This window comes from Ipomoea triloba, chromosome 4 (genome assembly GCF_003576645.1).
Source record: "Ipomoea triloba cultivar NCNSP0323 chromosome 4, ASM357664v1".
Taxonomy (NCBI): domain Eukaryota; kingdom Viridiplantae; phylum Streptophyta; class Magnoliopsida; order Solanales; family Convolvulaceae; genus Ipomoea; species Ipomoea triloba.
In genome coordinates, this window is record NC_044919.1 from 32,377,218 (window position 1) to 32,397,186 (window position 19,969).

Below are 19,969 nucleotides of genomic sequence, written 5' to 3' on the forward strand. Positions count from 1 at the left end.
TTCTTTACTGTTCCATGATCCGTACGCCCAGTATTTTTATTTACTGAAAAACTGCTGTCGCTATTCAAAAATCGTTAAAAGCTAAACTTTGTTTCTTCGGCGTTTGACCGGAGTTATTTTTATACTATTAATGGATATATTAGGACTTGATGCGAATTAATTCGAAGGAAATCGGATCCGAGCAACAAATGGGCTTCGAAGCTGAGCTTAGGCCGAGCCCAGCCTCAGCCAACCTAGGCATGGCCGAGCCCAGGGCTCACCGCCTAGGCCGAGCCTAGTGCTCGACCAGGCGCTTGGTCATCTGCCAATGCAGCGGGACGCGGTCCATTATAATTGTAATTTTTCGCGCACTTGGTTACGGGATAGTTAGGAGTTAATTAGTATAAAAAAATATTCCCCTTTGTCTTGTTAGGACATGACTTATCATCTCTTAATAGGACTTATCATCTCTAGAGCATCCTTATCAATGGAGTTTTTTCACGATTTTTTAGGAGTTTTTGTAAGTGTGATTATGAAAGATAAAATGAGAGAGCATAAAAAAACAAAAAAAAAATTGATTTTTAAATAATAAAAAACATAAAAAAGTAAATGTCAGGTAGGAAGGGTCAGATTAAAACCCCAAATGTCAGATGGCAACCAATGAGAGCCTTAGAAACAAAAACAATGGATCCCACATCCTGAAAAAACTTCTTTCCTTGCAAAATAACTTGAAGTTTCTCTCTCATGCACTATCTCTCCTATGTGGCATAAATTACTGTACCAAAAACTCTAAAAAAAACCACTGATAAGCATGCTCTAATAGCTTGCCACAATACATTAATGCAAACTTTGTCACCGTGACAAATAAATTATTGTCTTTCCATTCTAATACCTATGTTTTTATCACTTATTAGTTATTATATTTGTCATTGTATTATTCGATCAAACCCACCATTACGCCAAGTTAATATTAAGAAATACGTATAAAATTAATACGGAATATTAAACTAATATAGGCAATACAATTCCACATTTTGTCACAATAATTTGATGAAGTTATTGAATAGTCTCATCAACCTAATATCTTATGTTCAATATCAGTGTTTTGAAAGGCTTGATCCAAGCCTAATGGGTCGAGAAGTCGATTGAACACCTTGTTTAGATAACTGTTTGACTTGGGTTCATTTCCCGCACTGTCTCCATGCCAAGAACTAACGGTCAAGTACACTCTGACACTCGAGAAATAACAGCATTTGACCGTTTCTTTCATGCCTTGTCTGAACCCTACACGGAGCTCATCGGAAAATATACTGACGGACGAGCTCTGAGATTAGGCAAAGTGTTACACGCGCACCTCATCATCAATGGTTTGGCTCGTCGAACCCACTTTGCCTCCAAGTTAATTGCTTTCTACGCAGAATGCAAGCAATTAGCTGATGCTCGCAAACTGTTCGACAGAATTCCCAAAACAAATGTCCGTCGTTGGATTGTCTTGGCTGGGGCCTATTCACGGAATGGGATTCATGAGGAAGCTATGGCCTTGTTTAATGAAATGCTCAAGGAAGTAAAACGTCCAAATAAATTTGTTCTTCCCAGTATCTTGAAAGCCTGTGGACATCTCTCTGATCAAAGAACTGGAGAGACATTGCATGCTGTGGTTCTGAGAAATGAGTTCGAGTTTGATGCATATGTGGTTAGTGCACTAATCGACATGTACTCGAAATGTGGGAAAGTTGAAAAGGCGAAAAGGGTGTTTGATGGCATGGTGAATAAAGATTTGGTGGCCCTGAATGCTATGGTTTCAGGGTTTGTTCAGCATAAGTCTGAAAGAGAAGCTCTGAGTTTGATTGAGGAAATGAAGCCACTAGGCTTGAAGCCAAACGTGGTGACATATAATACATTGATTGCGGGATTTTCACAAGCAGATGACAGGGCTATGGTGTCCAAAATTCTCAGATTTATGCATGATGAGGGGGTAGTCCCTGATGTTGTATCTTGGACTTCTGTGGTTTCTGGTCTTGTGCAGAATTTCCACAACAGTGAAGCTTTTGATACTTTTAAGCAGATGTTGAATGTTGGGTTTTGTCCAAGTTCTGCTACAATTAGTAGTTTGTTGCCTGCTTGTGCAACGTTTGCAGATTTGATGCGTGGGAAGGCGATACATGGTTATGCAATAGTCATGGGAATTGAAAAAGATGTGTATGTAAGGAGTGCTCTCATAGATATGTATGCAAAATGTGGGTATATATATGAAGCGAGGAAATTATTCTATAATATGCCCGAGAGGAACACAGTGACCTGGAATTCAATGATTTTCGGGTATGCAAATCATGGACATTGCAATGAAGCTATTGAACTTTTTGACAAAATGGCGAGAGAGGAGGAGAGAAAACTGGACCACTTGACTTTCACAGCGGCTCTCACTGCTTGTAGTCATGCTGGGATGGTCGAGTATGGAGAAAGTATTTTCAAGACGATGCAGGAAAAATATGGAATCAAACCGAGGCTAGAGCATTATGCCTGTATAGTGGATCTGCTAGGAAGAGCGGGGAAGCTCAATAAGGCCTATGATTTTGTTCTAAATATGCCAATTGAGCCTGATTTGTTTGTATGGGGAGCGTTGCTAGGGGCATGCAGGCAGCACGGAAACGTGGATCTAGCAGAGGTAGCAGCTAAAGAATTGGCTAAACTCGAGCCCGACAGTGCAGGGAGTGGCGTGTTGTTATCGAGTTTATATGCTGATGCTAGTAAATGGGGAAACGTCGCCAAGATGAAAATGTCCATAAAGAAGAGGAAGCTGAAAAAGTTTCCTGGCTGTAGTTGGGTAGAAGTTGCATAAGCTGCACCATGGTTGCATTGGAACTGTTTTTAGCAGCAATTTAGGTAGCAGTAATTAAGAATGCTGTTATGTCTGTTAGTCTAGTTCGGTCCAGAAATTAGTACTCCTACGTTTTATCTAAAAACATAATAAGTGTGAAGGAAGGTTATACCCCTCATTTATGTACATTTTTTCTGTTAAGTTTTTTTGTATATTATGCTATAAAAGTTGTACTACATAATATTTTGGACAAATATATCCCTACTGTTATAACTTCCGTTATCTTTTCCACTATTGTTACTATGCACATGCATCTACCATATATTTTCTTATTTTCTTCCATAATAATAATAATAATATATACATATTAAATATTAGAGTTATATGTTAGTTATTTTTTAAAATATAAATATCCAATTTATAAAAATAAATTTAAAATTTTAATAGAAAATACTCATATTGGGCACCTATTTTTTGTCCATCGCGCATAAAAAAAACTAGTACTCAAATATGCACCATGGGTGAAGCCTGTAAACTGATTTTGATCATTTATAATTGACCAACTCAAACTAAGAAAGTCAATAAACAGTTCCTGAGGGAGTCGGATTTAGAACTTTTTGATTGCCAAGTCAACTGTTCGACCAACTGTCCGATTAAAAAATCGAATGATTACACACAAATATATCTAATTTATTAAGACCTGCTAATGTAATCCCGTCACGTCAAGTAAAGTAAAAAATATCTTTCGTAATTGATTAAAAAGTAGATTAAACAATGAGAACTGGTCCAGGGTTAGGAGAGGAATTTGGTAGCATGAAATAGAGGGAGTTGTGGGATGCTTTTCACGCATGTTGCACAACATATGCTCCCAAAGTCTCAAATGCAATCAAAGGCCTTATTGCATACTAACAATAATAATAGTTTCCCTTTGAGAGTGGGCATGGAATGAACATCCATCTCTCCTTTCTCATCTGTCGGCCACAACACAACATATGTACACCTTGGGCATCATTGTTAGCCAGCTTTGAGGATACTATGCAAAGGTGAAGTGAAAGAAATAAATGGAAAGAAAGAAAAACAAAAAACATGGGACCATCATGATTAATGATGTTCTCTTTCCTTGGTCTCCTTTGGCTGCTGAGTGTTGACCCCGCTCTTGCTCCATCACTAATTACCATGCCACTTAATTGCTTAATTAATCTTGGGAATTAATTGCATATTATTGCTTAACCATTCTGCTTATACTACTTCTACAATTTTAGCAATAATTGGACATTAAATGCCTCCATCAATATATCCTCTTAGTCTATGTGCATCATCTCCACGAGAATCACACCCTTATTCTCTTAGCCTAATTTATTAATTATATATCTTAGATGGAATAGTGCACTGCTACATATGGTTTCAAGTTTGACTTTATTTTCTTAGATAATAAGGGAAATTCACAATCATTATATGAGAGTTGCACGGGATATATATAAATCTCATTCCATTCTAATAATCAGCAAATTACACAAAATAGTAGAGGTAAACGACATTAGGAAGATTCTGTGTGACAAGCTCGACTGAGAGAGAAGGTTGACGGTAATCATACTTGTTACCTTTAGGTACTTTTAATTCATTTGTTAGTCTCTGTTTAAGTGGTATTCTAAGTTGCTCATTAAAGAAAAGCAAAAATGGGCTACAATTTTTATTCGTGCCTTTCTCTTTTATCAATAACACGTGAAGGGAGTTTTACTTTATGAAATTCATGTGCTTTTTTCTATTATTTTGTGAGATAATATGTTGTGAGAATTATACTACTACAAGAAGAATTTATTAACTTCTCAGACTCGCCCCCCTCCTTTGCACCCAAAAAAAAAAAACTCACAATCAATTTAGATTACTTAAAAAAAAAAACCTTTTTAAATTTATAATTTGAATACAAGCTTGTATAGTACTTTCATTATCTCGAAAAGATTATCTAAAATGCATTTTTATTGGTGAATAAAGTTTTATTTTGACTAATGTTAGGAAAAGTATATATATTTTAAATGGTAAATTATTTTATTTAATAAGTTAACAATTAAGAATTAAAATATCTACTATACTAATAAGAATCAAAAAGAGTTAGGCCTAAAATGGGTAGAAAAAATGGCGGTCAAATTATTTAATCAAATGGATGGTTCAGGTGAATTATTTAATCAAATAGATGGTTAAGACAATTCATATTAATATTATTAATAGAGATTACCTAATTTAACCTTACTTTTATGATTATCCGTTAAGTTTTCCGTTAAATATTCTCTTCTCTGTCAATATTCCGTTAACTTTTAACTTACCCATTAATTTTTATAAGAAATGTCTTAGGTTCGAACCTCATCTCAATCAAATTTGACATAATTAAGTTTCTCACTCTATTTTACTCTTATTAAATTAAATAAATTAGTAGCTACAACAAAAAATGATACATATGTATTTCTTTAATTTAGAATTATGTGTCTACAATACCTTTATTTGAAAAAATTATTCATTATCAAAAAATTAAATTAAATAAGAAAAATAATTTCATTAGTTATATTGTCTTTATTTTCTCTCATGCAAAGATTTTTTACATTCAAATTTATCAATTGATATTCATTACATTGTCCATTATCTTATTTTTACAATATCTTGTAATTAAATATCAAAGTTATAGTACAAAATAATGTTATATATTTATTTACCAAGTATATTATTAATACTATGAAAAAAAATTTAAAATAATTTGAAGCTAATTATATTAACTACTTGGGGATTGGTTGACAAAGAGAGTACTCAAATAATGACCCAACAAATTGAAGCGGAATCACTCTATTTTACTCTTATTGAATTAAATAAATTAGTAGTTACACAAAAAAAAATGATACATATGTATTTCTTTAATACCATGAAAAAAATAAAAAAGAATAGTTTGAAATCAATCATATTAACTACTTGGGGGATTTGTTGACAATGAAAGTACTCAAATAACCCATTACCCAGCAAATTGAAGCGAGAAACTACCTTTTAATATCTTTGGAATACATAATATTTTAAATTTTCAAATTTTTATTAATTTATTTAATCTTTTTTCTTAAACTAGAGATTTCTTTATCCACAATAACTCATTCAACAATAATAGTTGAACCAAATGAACCCCAAGCAGGACACCTAAAGGAAAGTCCATAGCTCCTATATCATAATCTCATTGCATGACGTTGTCATCTATGCTACCAACAATAACCAAATTGCAAATAACACACTACCAACAAAAAGGAAGAAAACAAATAGCAAAGATGAAGACAATGACAATGCTACTCAAAATAAAATTAAGAACACTTAAAAACAATTCAAATTAAAAGTAGTATTTATTTAGACTATCATTTGTAGACCAAATATTTATACTATCGATTTTACAAGGTTGCAAACATTTATTTTAGTAATAATTATAATGAATTTTCTATACTATCTTGGATTCATATACTTTGAGTTATATATTTAAATAAAAAAATTCGACATTCAATTACCCATGTATAAACTTCTCCTATATAATCTTGCATTGATATACTTTCAAATATTTATTTAAATATAAACATTGGACATTAACCAATTTGCGCAATGCGCGTATAAAACTAGTACAATAATAAATAAGAGAAATGAATGGGGAGTAACAACGTAGAATCCATAAACCGCGACTGGATTGGGTCAAGTTTCAAACTCGGCGTTCCCACTTCGCAGTTTCTCTTAACGGTTTGTCATCTGGTCAGCGGCTCAGCTCGCGTCACCAGCCAGCTTTGCCTCCAAATATGCAAGCTGTCAAAACTACCGCGTCTAACGCCGTTAGATTTCCGTTGCCACTTGCAGCAGCATAGTCCGGTGGTACTGCCACTTATTTACCCCCCACACATTTATTTTTACCCCATTTTTAGATTTTTCCTTGCAGCAAAATGTTTTTAAAATTCACCACATATTACTTTAAAAAATCATAAAATATAGACCAATAAGAGAATCTTTTGCATCGAGTACAATTATATGTGATTCTATAGGAATAAAAGTGAACAATACTCAATTATACGCAATGCAAATGACATGGTATCGATTATAATGTTTGACTAGTCAAATGATATTGTTATTAATTCACAATGAATGTGACTAGTCAAGTAATTCATGAAAATAAATAATTTTTTTAGGGATGACTAATAAGGAGTAATAATGAATAGGTACTAAGTATTTTCTTTATTAATATTTTTTTAAATTTAATGTTTATTGTGAATTGAGGATTTTGCGCAAAACGAGAAAGACAATAATAGAGAATAATATATGAGATAAAGAGATTTTATTAATATTTAGACTATCAACATAATGATAATGCATATTTGTATTAGTAAGAAACATAATTCTGTTTTCAAAAAAAGAAACATAATTCTAAATGACCTTTATTCAAAAAAAAATTAATAATTCTTAACGACTTCTAAGAGATAAAAATAGAAGTTTAGAATATCTCTACAACTGAGCTAATTGAACCAACATCCACTTGAACTCTATTATTGTATTATATAATTTTTATATGTAATAGTATTTTAAATATATAAATTGTATATATTAATGTTAAACTAAAAAAATTCAAGTTAAATCTCATTAATGGAATCAAATATCTAAAATGGGATGGAGGAAATAATTATTTTATATATCTATTAATCTCTTGAAAGTTGATGGATTTTATTACTAATGGTAAAATTTGAAGAATTTGGTCAAAAAAAAAAACCTTTTGATTTCACATTAAAAAGAAAAGGGGGCAAAATATCATACTAGGAGATTTAAAGTAATAAAAACTCATTTATTCTTTTCAACCCAAAAAAAAAAACTCATTTATTGGCTTAATTTGGAAAAAAGTAAAAAGGAAAAAGAGTAATTGAACCTAATACTAAATTGTCAAAAATGGAAAGAAAATTACGTTTCGTTAGAATAGTAATAACGCGTGGACCACACGCTAACAGAGGCGAACGCTCCCTCGGCATTATTATGGCCCACGCGTCTTCGTCTTTATAATCCTCTCTTCTTTTCACATGGTTCAATACCAGCTGTTTCCTCATTTGAGCTTTCAGATTCATCTCTACAGCGCCACCGTTACTGCATATCTGGTCGTCTTTTCCGGCGAGTCAAAGCGGCGATTGTTGAACGGTGGAGGATTAGATCTCTGTGCTGCTGGTGAAGCCGATCGATCGGGGTTTAGATGTCGTCGTCGTACTGGTGTTACCGGTGTACGCGGTTCGTTAGGGTGTTTGCCGACAACAGCGTGGTGTGTCCTCACTGCGATAGTGGATTCATCGAGGCGGTGGAGTCGGCGCCGGCCTCGCCGGAAGCTCGGACGCGGTTTCCGATGTGGAGTGATAGATCCGACCCCGATCGGACTGGGAACTTAGGGCTAAGACGGAGCCGGCGCAATCGGGGGGATAGATCTCCGTTTAATCCGGTTATCGTTCTGAGAAATCCGGCGGAAGGGGGCGGGGAGGAGGGCGGAAATGGAGGAGAACGGAGTTACGAGCTGTATTACGATGATGGAGAAGGGTCGGGGCTCCGGCCGTTACCACCGACTATGTCGGAGTTTTTAATGGGGTCAGGGTTTGACCGATTGCTTGACCAGCTGGCGCAGATTGAGATAAACGGGTTCGGGCGACCCGAGAACCCGCCGGCGTCAAAAGCCGCAATCGAGTCGATGCCAACCGTCCAGATCGCCTCCACACACATAAACTCCGATTCACACTGCGCCGTTTGCAAAGAAGCCTTCGTTCTCGGCGCGGAAGCTCGCGAAATGCCGTGTAAGCACATATACCATCCCGATTGCATTCTGCCATGGCTGACTCTTCGGAACTCCTGCCCCGTCTGCCGCCACGAGCTGCCCGCAGAGTCTACTGACGATCAGAATTCCGAGCATTCCAACCACTCACGAAACGAAGAAGAAGCAATCGGCTTAACCATCTGGAGATTGCCGGGAGGAGGGTTCGCGGTGGGAAGATTCTCCGGAGGGAGAAGAGGCGCAGAAAGAGAGCTTCCAGTAGTATATACCGAAATGGATGGCGGATTTAACAATGGTGTTCCCAGAAGAATAGCTTGGAGGTCGAGGAGAAGAAACAGGCGCCGAGATGGCCATGGAATCACTAGAATTTTCACTAATTTCATGTCTATTTTCCGGAGATTCAGATCATCTCCTCAGTCAATCACAATAAACTCCAGTAGCTCTGATTCATCCATGTCGGAATCATCTATTTCTCGTAGTCGCAGCGTTTCAGCTTCATCAGTCTTCAGTAGATACTTGCGGAGGAGCAGCAGAAACTGGGTTCCTGAAGAGCCCAATGGAATTTCCAGATGGTAATACAAAATTTTTGGTACTAGAAAAGATGCATAACTGTAGAACGTTGCAGCCCTTTTCAATCTGTAGATAGACCAAGCAATGCTCTGGATTCTTGAAGCTGAAATTCCCAGAAAAAAAAGTGGGCAAATCTTTCATTATTTGCTGTAATTGAACCAAACACCATGAAGCTGAGTCTTCTCTAGGAGAAACCCGAGAAGGCTCAGAGTCACAGAAACAGCTTTTGCCATTGCTTTGAATTAATTTGTTAATTTCTTGTTCTGTAATTCTTTTCCAGAGCTGATTATAAATTATCAGAACCCATTCTATACATAGCAACAACATTGTCAATGTTTGAATCATGTGTTATGATATATGATGATGCTGAATTGTGTGGATGTGACAACATTACCTGATATGGGGGCAACAAGTTATCTAACATGTTTAGTGTTCATTAATCTTCTGCAGAAGTGGCAAGGTTTCTTGAGGTTGCTGAAGACAGTGTCTTAGGATACCACACCCTGCTCTTCAAAGCCTGGGATACTAAAAAAAAGCACTTTTTGTAAAATGATGAGCTTTTGTCCTAGTATTCTTCTTTGCCATGAATGGGCATCCATGTTTTTGCCTTGGTGGATGGCACTTAATTTCAAAGATATGCTGTCTTTTTGCCAAGTAAAGTCACTAACTTTAGCATGAAAGGATGTGCCTTTGGTTGAAGAATCAGGTCGCAATTCATTTAACTCCATTGACGCTCCGGAACAGTATGTATGTATCCTACCCTTTACTTGTCTCATCCTTTTCCCTCCTTTTTGCCAATAATTTGCTTTTCCCAACATTAATGTCCAGCACCCTATGCTCCTACTTCACCAATTTTAAGCATGTTGTGACCTTGGTTCACCAAATCTCTGCTACTCATGCATTGTTGATATCTGTGTCAGTGTGTCACTCTGCTGCCTTTTGGTTTTGGCGTCACAAATCTCTCCCCTTTCTAGATGTGTTTCCCAAAACTTTCTAAGGTGCCATCCTACCTTGCCGGGTAAATTAAGATGACTCAGCCTCCGGTAAGTGGGAGGCCAAGTATCGGATGCCCACAAGAAGCATAGTGCTTGGTGCCCACAAAGAGCCTAGTTCCCGGTGCTCACAAGTAGGGGTGAGCATAATTTCTGAAATACCAACAAAATTGATAGCCGATAAGCGGTTATAAGACTTCCGTTAACAATGGTCACCGAATAACCGATCCTATTATATATATATATATATATATATATATATATATATATATATATTAGTTGTGGATGCTCCGTTATAACGGACATAATCAGTTTCGGTCGGTTAAAAGTCTATGTTCGGTTATGAAGATCTAAAAAATTATCGGTTATCGTTATTAATTGTAATCAACCGATGCACACGCCTACTAACAAGGACCCTACCACATTGGTGTAATCACCATGCAACTACGCTGCACACCACATTGGTTACACCACCAGTCCACCACTACCCTATAGTTGCTCGGCTCGTTCTTGTGTTCTAGTCCACAATTTACCATTCAAAAATTAATTGAACTGCCTGCTATAAGAGTTATCGTACCAACTGTACTTGGTATAACCGTATTGGTATACATGTACATGATGGTGCAAAAAGTATCGGTGTTGATTAACATTGTAAATTTTCACCAGTTTTCATGGGAAACACATGGAAAACAAGGAGGATATCGTATAAGAATGATTCCTCATTCCTGGTAACTTGTTCTTGTTTATGGAATATCCATGTGTTTCCTCTAGAGATGATGCTATCAAGAATGGGGGAAATTTGATCATGAGATGCTGGGAAGATTCTTCCCAGTTGCCTGCACGTTGTTGAGCCCTTTGGTTTGACTTGGGGAATTTCTTTGAAGGTTCCCAAGTCGCAATGGTTGTGCTAAGGAAAAGGCAACAAATTTGTGCATCTATTTCTTGACTTCAATTTCTATTGAGCAGTTCATTGTTTTCTTCCGCGACAATATCCTGAATCCTTGAATCAAGATGGTTGGTGTGCATGAAAATTGACTCTAGTTTTGTTCTCTTGTGTTATGATCCTTCTAGATCAAATCAACTCGGAACCTCAATTACAAGTCAATTTAGCCTTGAGGATGCGTTGAGTTAGTTACCGTTGTCTTATATTCACGCTCGCTCTTAAATCTTCTCTCAAAAGGTTGAATCCTCAACCCTAAACCCAACAAAGCATTAGGACATAATCTCTAGTTGTCGAGGTTTGAACCTTGGTCTCTCACAGTATTAAATCTAATCATGAGAAAATTGTTGTTAGGCAAGACCTCTATGAGTCTCATCTTAACTTATAAATACAACTTCAAGTGTATTAAAAAATGGCTCAAAACTCAACTCAATTAGATACATAATAGTTATCTGGTCCAGCCCGATCAAGAACCTTTACGGCTTTACTTTCCTTATTAAATTGTCATTTACCTTTCCTTACTTCAATTTATACTTATCTTACCCTTTATGTTGCGATGGTGAATAAATAAACAACAAGCGAACACAAAAAATTTGAATAAAAGTATCCTTAAGACATTGGTCTAGTAGATGAGTAGCAAGGTGGGGTTCGATTCTTGTCACAAATATTGACGGTTTTTGTGTTGGATTTCTTGTGTGCACAAATGTACATTTTGGTATGAGAAAATTTCACTTTTGGTTCCCTAACTATTATACATAATCATATTTGGTTCTTGACTATTAAAATTTTCTAAGTAGGTATATGACTATGTAATTTGTATCACATTTAGTATTGCCGTCCAATTTCTCAGTCAACTATTACTGGGAGTGCTCCCTCCATATTCCGGAAAGAGCACTACATTTCCTCCATCCATAAGGAGCAATTCTGGAAGAGCACCGCATTTGCTTCTTTTGGAAGGAGCACTTCCGGACTATATTTGGTTCTTTCGGAAGGAGCACTTTCGACAATAGTTGGCAAGAAAATCAAACAGTAGAATTAAATGTGATACAAATTACATAGTTATGCAACTAATTAGAAAATTTTAATAATCAAGGATTAAATGTGATTTATATATAATAGTTAGGGGACTAATAAAAGTAAAATTTATTCTTTTAGTGTTTAATTTTGAAACTAAATTAATCTAATTTATTTTCTTATAAATTTAGAGGCAAGTTCATAAATTCAAGGTATAATTCGACAAAGCGGGAATCCTATATATGTATATATATCGAATCAAGCAAGAAAGTGATAAAGGGGGTGTCAGCTAACATGCAATTAATTAATGTGAAATTTTGGAGTAAAGACGAATTTATGGCCTGGGAGTACGTATAATTAAGGGAAGTTATGTAATAAAATATTAACAAATTATTGGAAAACGGAAATAATAATATAAAAAATAGATACGGATTTTTGTAGTGTTGCTGAGACTGAGAGTAGTGGAGAAGTGGTTGATAAAGTTAATGTGCCAGCTAAATTATTATTATTATTATTATTATTATTATTATTATTATTATTATTATAGGATTTGATTTGATGGAATTAAGGCTGTTCTAGTGTTGTGTGGTTTGATGTACAGTAGTGTGATATATGATTTTTGTTTGCTTTGCTTTTGCAATGTGATAAGACAAACCAACAACATTATTCCCTACTGCGTACTATTCCTTTTGATTGAGTTTATTGTAATTGATTATATCACTGATTACGTCTTAATTCTCAATTAAAAATATTAATGATTAATATTACGCTCTTTTTCTTTGGGGGAAGAAAAAATATTAATGATTAAGATTTCTTCATCAGCATTTAAGAGTGTTACAAGCTGAGCCATTTCAAGTATTTGGCAAGCCCAGTGGGTTTAATTGGTCCAAGTTTGTTAGGCATCAATGTGTACCTTAGGAAGTCCATAGTTTGTGGTTATCATTTTTTGAATTCTATGAAAATTGTAATAAATAGTAGCTCTTTACACCACACAGATCTGACTGGCAAATTATGCCGTGGACCCAGGTCAACCTTGGGAAGGTGGACCTGGGTCCAATACGACGCCGTTTCACTATTTTTTTTTAAATTACTAAATATGTAGCCCTGAAATGTGTGAATGTGAAGGTTTCAAATTGTGAATATGGAGTATAGAATTTGTGAATATAGAGTTATGAATGTGTGAATCTGTAGTAGAGTTACCAGAGTTCTAGCAATTTGTAGTCCTGTAATGTGTGAACGTGGAGTTTCCAAGTTGTGAACGTGTAGGACCTGTGAATATAGAGTTTTGAATTTGTGAATGCATAATAGTGGTAATATAATTACTAAACATTTATTGTTTCTTTGCAATGTCTAATATTCAATGAATTCTTTCTAAATTCACCTTTCCATTTTATCTTTACTATACTATTGCTTAGGCGTGAATTTCACAAAGGATGATTTTATTTTTATTAATAGTAGTATAGATAAATATTCGAATTATTATTATTGGTGTAAATAATAATTAATACATTATTTTTTCTTATAAAATTACGCACAATTTGTTTCCATTATTCTCACAATTATAATGGTTTAATATAATTATTCTCAGAATTTGGGAAATAAAATTTTGTTACCAATTAAACTATATTAATTTTTTTACCAATTAATTAATAATATTAAATTGTGCTGGAAAGTTAAAGGGGGAGATTTTACTTTTATTAATAGTATTGATACGTGAATATAGAAATAATATTACCAATTAATAGATATTAGTCAATTTCCATTTTACATGTTCTTACTAAATAAGCTTTATTAATTATTTGACCAATAAAATATTTAATTAATTGACTACAAAAGTTTAGGCGTGAAAATGAAATAAGAGGATATAGATTAAGATCTTTTTATATTTTCAATCAATTAGTAATATCCGTTTTTCATTTTAGAAAGGATGATTTTATTTTTATTAATAGTAGTACAGACGATATAGAAGTATAGATAAGTATTCAAATTATTATTATTGGTGTAAATAATAATTAATAAATTATTTTTTCTTATAAAATTACGCATATTTGTTTCCATTATTCTCACAATTATAATGGTTTAATTATTCACAGAATTTGAAAAATAAAACGTTATTACCATTTAAACTTTATTAATTTTTTACCAATTAATTAATATTAGTTTGTGCGGAAAAGTTGAAGGGATATTTTTTTTTTTACTTTTATTAATAGTATTGATACATGTATAGAAACAATATTACCAATTAATAGATATTACTTAATTTCCATTTTAAATTTTCTTACCAAATAAGCTTTTTGATCAATAAACTATTTAATTAATTGATTACAAAAGTTTGAGAGGTAATGAAATAGAAAGATTTTACTTTTATATATAGTATAAATTGGTGCTTTGGATGCCATTATATCATGATCTATTGTCTTAATTTTTTATTTTTAGATTTTTAAAACATTTATTTCCATTATAGGCTCATACATAACCAAACATTAATATTAGTGATCATTCAAATTCTACCTTATTACCAAATATGCAAAATACTTTCACCAAAATCAATTACCATTACCAAGCATTTGATTCACATTCCGATTCTGATTCCCTTGTACTAACCAAACACACCCTTATGGTTCATTACACGGACTATCAATCTCTACTCTCTCACTTTTTACTTTCTAGTGTGACTAGATATATATATGATAAGTTATTTTTATTATGTGAGTCTCAATAAAAATGTCTAACATCAAAATTTTAAGTGAGTGAGTAAAAATAGAAAATAGAATTCTAGAATCAAAGTAGTATTTTAAAAAAAAAAAAATTCTTATACAACTCAGCAATTATTTAGCATGATTGAGGATATGTCAACTCCTAAACCGACGTACGTTAATTAGTTGTAGATAATGTGAGTAATTTTTAATGTTTCTGTACAAAATCATGCTGTGTAGTACAAAATCACGACAGTCAAACTTGTACTGCATGCAAATCCTATAGATACGTACAGAACCAGAACAAAGACATACAGCGCTTCATTACCGCAATGGCCATTTTAGTAACTCTCATCACTAAGTCAACTTTCTCCATCGCATTACTCTTCTTCCTGCTCCTCCAGTTCTCCGGCACCGATGGCCACGGCGGTAGCGACCACTCGGAGGAAACCGACGGCGCCGCCGCCGTTGACCTTCACCGGAGAGGGTTAATCCTCGTGAAAATCTACTGTCTGATCATCCTCTTCGCCAGCACGTTCGCCGGCGGCGTGTCTCCGTATTTCTACCGGTGGAACGAGAGTTTTCTGGTGCTGGGAACTCAGTTCGCCGGCGGCGTGTTTCTCGGCACGTCGCTCATGCATTTCCTGAGCGACGCGAATTCGACGTTCGGTGATCTGACGGAGAAGACGTACCCGTTCGCCTTCATGTTAGCGTCGGCGGGGTACCTCCTCACCATGTGCGCTGATTGCGTGATACTGATGGTGACGAACGGCGGCGGCGGAGAGGCTAAAGTGGAAGTTGAACATGGCGGCAGGGTAACCGCCGGTGATGATGATCATGAACAAGAGATGATGAACCCTTTTGCGAAGACGGCGTCGTTGGGGGATACGGTGCTTCTCATTCTTGCATTGTGTTTCCACTCCATCTTTGAGGGGATAGCCGTTGGAGTATCCGGTAAGTAACTACACTTCTCCTTATCATAATACATACTCTTGGTTTTATCCACCATGGGATGGTGGAATAGCTGGTCAACACTACCAGAGATTAGCAGTGTTTCAGCTATACTTGTATTATAAATTACCTAACCTGGCCTTTTTCAAGGTTCAGTGATCGTTGCATAACAACCCTAAACTACCATAAATATGCATGATTTCTTTCCTTATTACATTTGGTCTAGCTTTCTAATCATCCTGATCTACTTTATTTTTCTCCTCCACAAGATCCGCCCCTGATATTCTTCGCATTAGCTAGGAAACTATCTAATTTGCCTCGTCCAAGCTCTCCACTTCTCCGGTCGCTTGGCCGGCCCATCCTTTTCACTCGGCTCAACGAGAATGAGCTTTCAGGTTTATTCTCTTTTACTTTCCCCCTGACATGCCTGATGCATCGCCGACCTACCATCGATCGGCTGTTCCGCCCCACCTCTTCGATCGACTTCTTCCCTTTCTTCACTCAATTGTAATCTCTTCCCCTCGATCATTCGCCCTTGAGCCGGCCGATCTTAGATCGATCGGCCCACTCGACAACCGTCTTCTCCTTCGGAGTATTTAATCTTTCCTTACCCATCACATACAATCATGTCTTTTAGCTTGTACTTACGATAAATTAACTACATTAATTTTAGTGTATTGGCAAAGACGACGATTTTGACAAAACTGTTGTCTTTTAAACAGAAGACAACACTTTTGTCAAAAAATTGTTACGTTGTCTTTGTAGTGTTGTCTATGAACATTTTTCTTGTAGTGTCTAAGTTCCCATCATGTTTTTAGTAGTTGATCTTTGGATCGTTTGTCTAAACTATTACAATTTGAAATGCCTTGTGAGTTGTATTCTATATAAACCGGCATGATGTTGATTTGCACCATATACAGAAGTTGCATGTTTTTAGCAATTGATCTCTGAAACTTTGTTTAAGCCCATGCATGCAGCCTTTTGAGTGGTGATGCAAATAGACATATATAGTGCTGATCGATATCATAGTAATCAATCTCCGAATGAACTTTCAGGCACGAAGGGAGAAGCATGGAGGAACCTGTGGACGATTTCATTACACAAGATATTTGCAGCCATGGCAATGGGGATTGCACTTCTAAGGATGATTCCAAAGAGGCCATTCCTACTCACATGTGTTTACTCCTTTGCCTTCGCAATCTCTAGCCCTATTGGGGTAGGAATCGGAATCGCCATTGACGCCACCACCGAGGGTAAAGCGGCAGATTGGGTTTATGCCATCTCAATGGGATTTGCGTGTGGGGTTTTCATTTATGTTGCAATTAACCATCTCATAGCCAAAGGTTTTAAGCCCCACAATAAGTCCTACTTTGACACCCCACTTTTCAAGTTTCTTGCTGTCCTTCTTGGGGTTGGGGTTATAGCTGTTGTCATGATTTGGGATTAGTGTATTCTTTACATACATTCCACAACTCATCTGATGATATATATGTCTTAATTGTTTGTGAAAACTACCAACTTCCTTCAATTCTTTGGATTCACTTTACTCACAATCCATCATATACCCTACACCTCATACATATATACACACTACAAATTTGGTTTACCTTAAATGTTAAAATTGATTAGTCATCAAATTATAACATCTCGTGATTGGCCCTGGGCCAGCTCCGGTGCCTCTCGGAGCGAATGTAGGTGGACCCCGGACCGTTAAACGGACGGAGAGAAAGACCCTGAACATTTACCAAAAAAAAAAAAAAACATCTCGTGATTGGGTAATTAGTCAATCAAAACATGTATAAGATCTCGTGATATTTGTCACGCTAGCTAGATAAAAAATATTCAAACATTTTACTTTTAGGGTCATGCTAATATATATCAATCCGCATACTAATTGTATCCATCCATTTGTTTATATATAGAAATTTTAATTTATTGAACATATATATAATTTTAATAAAATATTAATTCATAACTAAAAAGTTGGTCATTTCATTATGATTATATTAACATACACTATATAGTTGAGGTGTCTGCTTTGAGTATTCTACAAACAGCTTAGGAATGAAAAAGTTGGATTTAAATTATACAACCATCAAGAACACATTCATATTCTTGTAGGATTTGAACAGACAGTCCTTCGTACTTTACAAGGTCAGTTGTTGGTGTAACAACTTAAGAAAACTTACCCATTGGTATGATATGTATGTTATATATAATATGTATAATATATTAGAGGGTTTAAGTAAGAGCACTTGTAAAAAGCATCTTGAGAAAACAATGGCCAGAATCTTACAATTACTAAATTTTCAAGTTTTCAATAATTATAAAATGAACTACCTCACAATTAAAAGTAGTTTTTCAATAATTATAAAATTCATCTCATATGTTTTTTTACTAAAACCTTCAACCATCGATATGATGAACCATGATGGACGACTGAGATTAGTCATCACTTTTTAAAGGAGGATCATGTTCCCATTTGACATGCGGACAGATCTGGACCATTGAATGAGCTCAGATCAATAGTTGAAATTATTGAAAATGAAAAAGGGTGGTGACATTTTTTTTTAAAATTTCTACACCAAGTATATTTTTGTGATGTACTAAGTGTTGGCTTGTGGTGCACTTAGTAGTGGTCCATGGTGGACTATGTACTGTTCTGTGGCGCACTAAGTTTTGGTCTGTGGTGCACATGGGAATGCTTGACGGTGCATTGGACTTAAAGCACCATGCATCAAACATATCTAAATGCACCACCAAGTATATTTTGTGGTGTACTAAATGCTAGTTTGTGGTGCACTAAGTGTTGATTTGTGGTGCACTTAGTAGTGGTCTGTGGTGGACTATGTGCTAGTCTGTAGTGCATATGGGAATGCTTGACGGTGCATTGGACTCAAAGCATCATCAAGTATATCTAAATGCACCACCAAACATATTTAAATATACCAACATATTACAAAAATGTCATCTCATTTTTCCTCTTTTTTATTGATTTACTGTCGTTGATCTAAACTCATGCAATGGGCACATCCCCGGGAGAAGGATGTTGCACAAGAACCAAGCTCCTATATACACACACATAAAGTCACACTCAAGGCATAATTTTATTTTGCTAGCAGCTGCAACACCGCAAGTTACATAGTTGGGGTATAACTCAAGTGGGAGCTAATTACTAGTAGCTAGTAGTCCCCCATGCACGGTGAAGTTAGTGAAACAGTAAGTAAGCGTACAAGAATTGAAATGAAAGAAGCATTCGATGTTCCTAAGGTTTGGAAACCAAATCATTATTTTAGTTGCTTGGAAGAAAGGCGATCGAGAGAGTTAGTGTGTTCGTTGCCATGTCGCCAACCCACTCCAACATAATCTATAGATGTGCGTTTATATGTTTGTTTCATCATTTACTACGTAGGTCCAACATAGAGAGCATGACCGCCTGGCCATGAACTTAATTGACTTGTGCTTTAAACTATCCATCTATTGTCCATTCATATTAATAACCTAGCTAGCTCAGATCAGGTAATGTGTACCTTCATTACCACGACTGACGGTTGAGGATTCACTGCACATTGGATAGTATATCAAAATCATTGTCTTTAACAGCCTATTACATTGCCATAGATGCTCCCTCCAACTCAAATTAGTACCTGCAAGATGTTTAATTTGTTCAAAATGATTTAAATTCGATTCTTATATCTAGTAAAAAATTTCATGGACGATCTATAAATGCTACTCCCTCCATCCCATTTTATGTGTATAGTTAGGTTAACAAGGTTTGGCTGAAGTTATTTTTATTTCAAATTTTCATATTATTAAGTTTAGTATTAATATACAAAATTTATATATTTATAAACTACACTAAAAGTACTATTAAACACAAAAAAAATTTTGAAAACAAACACAAAAAATTAAATTTAAAAATAAGTAAAATATAATAAAGAAAATAAACAATGAAGAAATAGTTGGTTTGACCAATAAATAGTAAGTATGACAGATTATAATTAGTACTTATGATACTTTAGCCACTTTAATGTATTAAAAAGACATATGCAAGTTTAATTCGATACTAGTTTTCAGCGGGTAGTTGGTAATAGCAAGAAAATTAAAGATTAATTGTTAGGTCTTCATTGAAACCCTAAGTTTTAATTTCAATTACTAGCTTTCAGGTGACCAAAAATTACCCTCAATAATTGCAGGGGTCTTGGTAAAACA

The 19,969-nt window shown here is 35.3% G+C and overlaps 3 protein-coding genes across 3 annotated transcripts; all 3 read left to right on the forward strand.

Moving 5' to 3' along the window:
- Nucleotides 1-1,010: 1,010 nt before the first annotated feature.
- Nucleotides 1,011-2,998, forward strand: LOC116017217 (pentatricopeptide repeat-containing protein At5g59600). Its single transcript, XM_031257755.1, has one exon. It carries the CDS (start codon nt 1,181-1,183, stop codon nt 2,816-2,818), a length of 1,638 nt encoding a protein of 545 aa, XP_031113615.1. The 5' UTR covers nt 1,011-1,180; the 3' UTR covers nt 2,819-2,998.
- Nucleotides 2,999-7,866: 4,868 nt separating this feature from the next.
- Nucleotides 7,867-9,939, forward strand: LOC116016866 (E3 ubiquitin-protein ligase RDUF2-like). The gene is made up of 2 exons (XM_031257301.1): nt 7,867-9,166; nt 9,615-9,939. Coding segments are annotated over exons 1-2 (1,137 nt in total). The 5' UTR covers nt 7,867-8,030; the 3' UTR covers nt 9,616-9,939.
- A 5,166-nt stretch (nt 9,940-15,105) lies between these two features.
- LOC116015201 (zinc transporter 1) lies at nt 15,106-17,285 on the forward strand. Its single transcript, XM_031255224.1, has 2 exons — nt 15,106-15,760; nt 16,813-17,285. The coding sequence occupies exons 1-2, from the start codon at nt 15,139-15,141 to the stop codon at nt 17,202-17,204; spliced, it is 1,014 nt and encodes a 337-aa protein (XP_031111084.1). The 5' UTR covers nt 15,106-15,138; the 3' UTR covers nt 17,205-17,285.
- Nucleotides 17,286-19,969: the final 2,684 nt, after the last annotated feature.

Coding starts and splice junctions, on each gene's coding strand:
- LOC116016866 (XM_031257301.1), top strand. CDS start 8,031: ATGTCGTCGTCGTACTGGTGTTACCGGTGTACGCGGTTCGTTAGGGTG.
- LOC116015201 (XM_031255224.1), top strand. CDS start 15,139: ATGGCCATTTTAGTAACTCTCATCACTAAGTCAACTTTCTCCATCGCA. Junction 15,761..16,812: donor GATAGCCGTTGGAGTATCCG/GTAAGTAACTAC, acceptor ATGAACTTTCAG/GCACGAAGGGAGAAGCATGG.
- LOC116017217 (XM_031257755.1), top strand. CDS start 1,181: ATGCCAAGAACTAACGGTCAAGTACACTCTGACACTCGAGAAATAACA.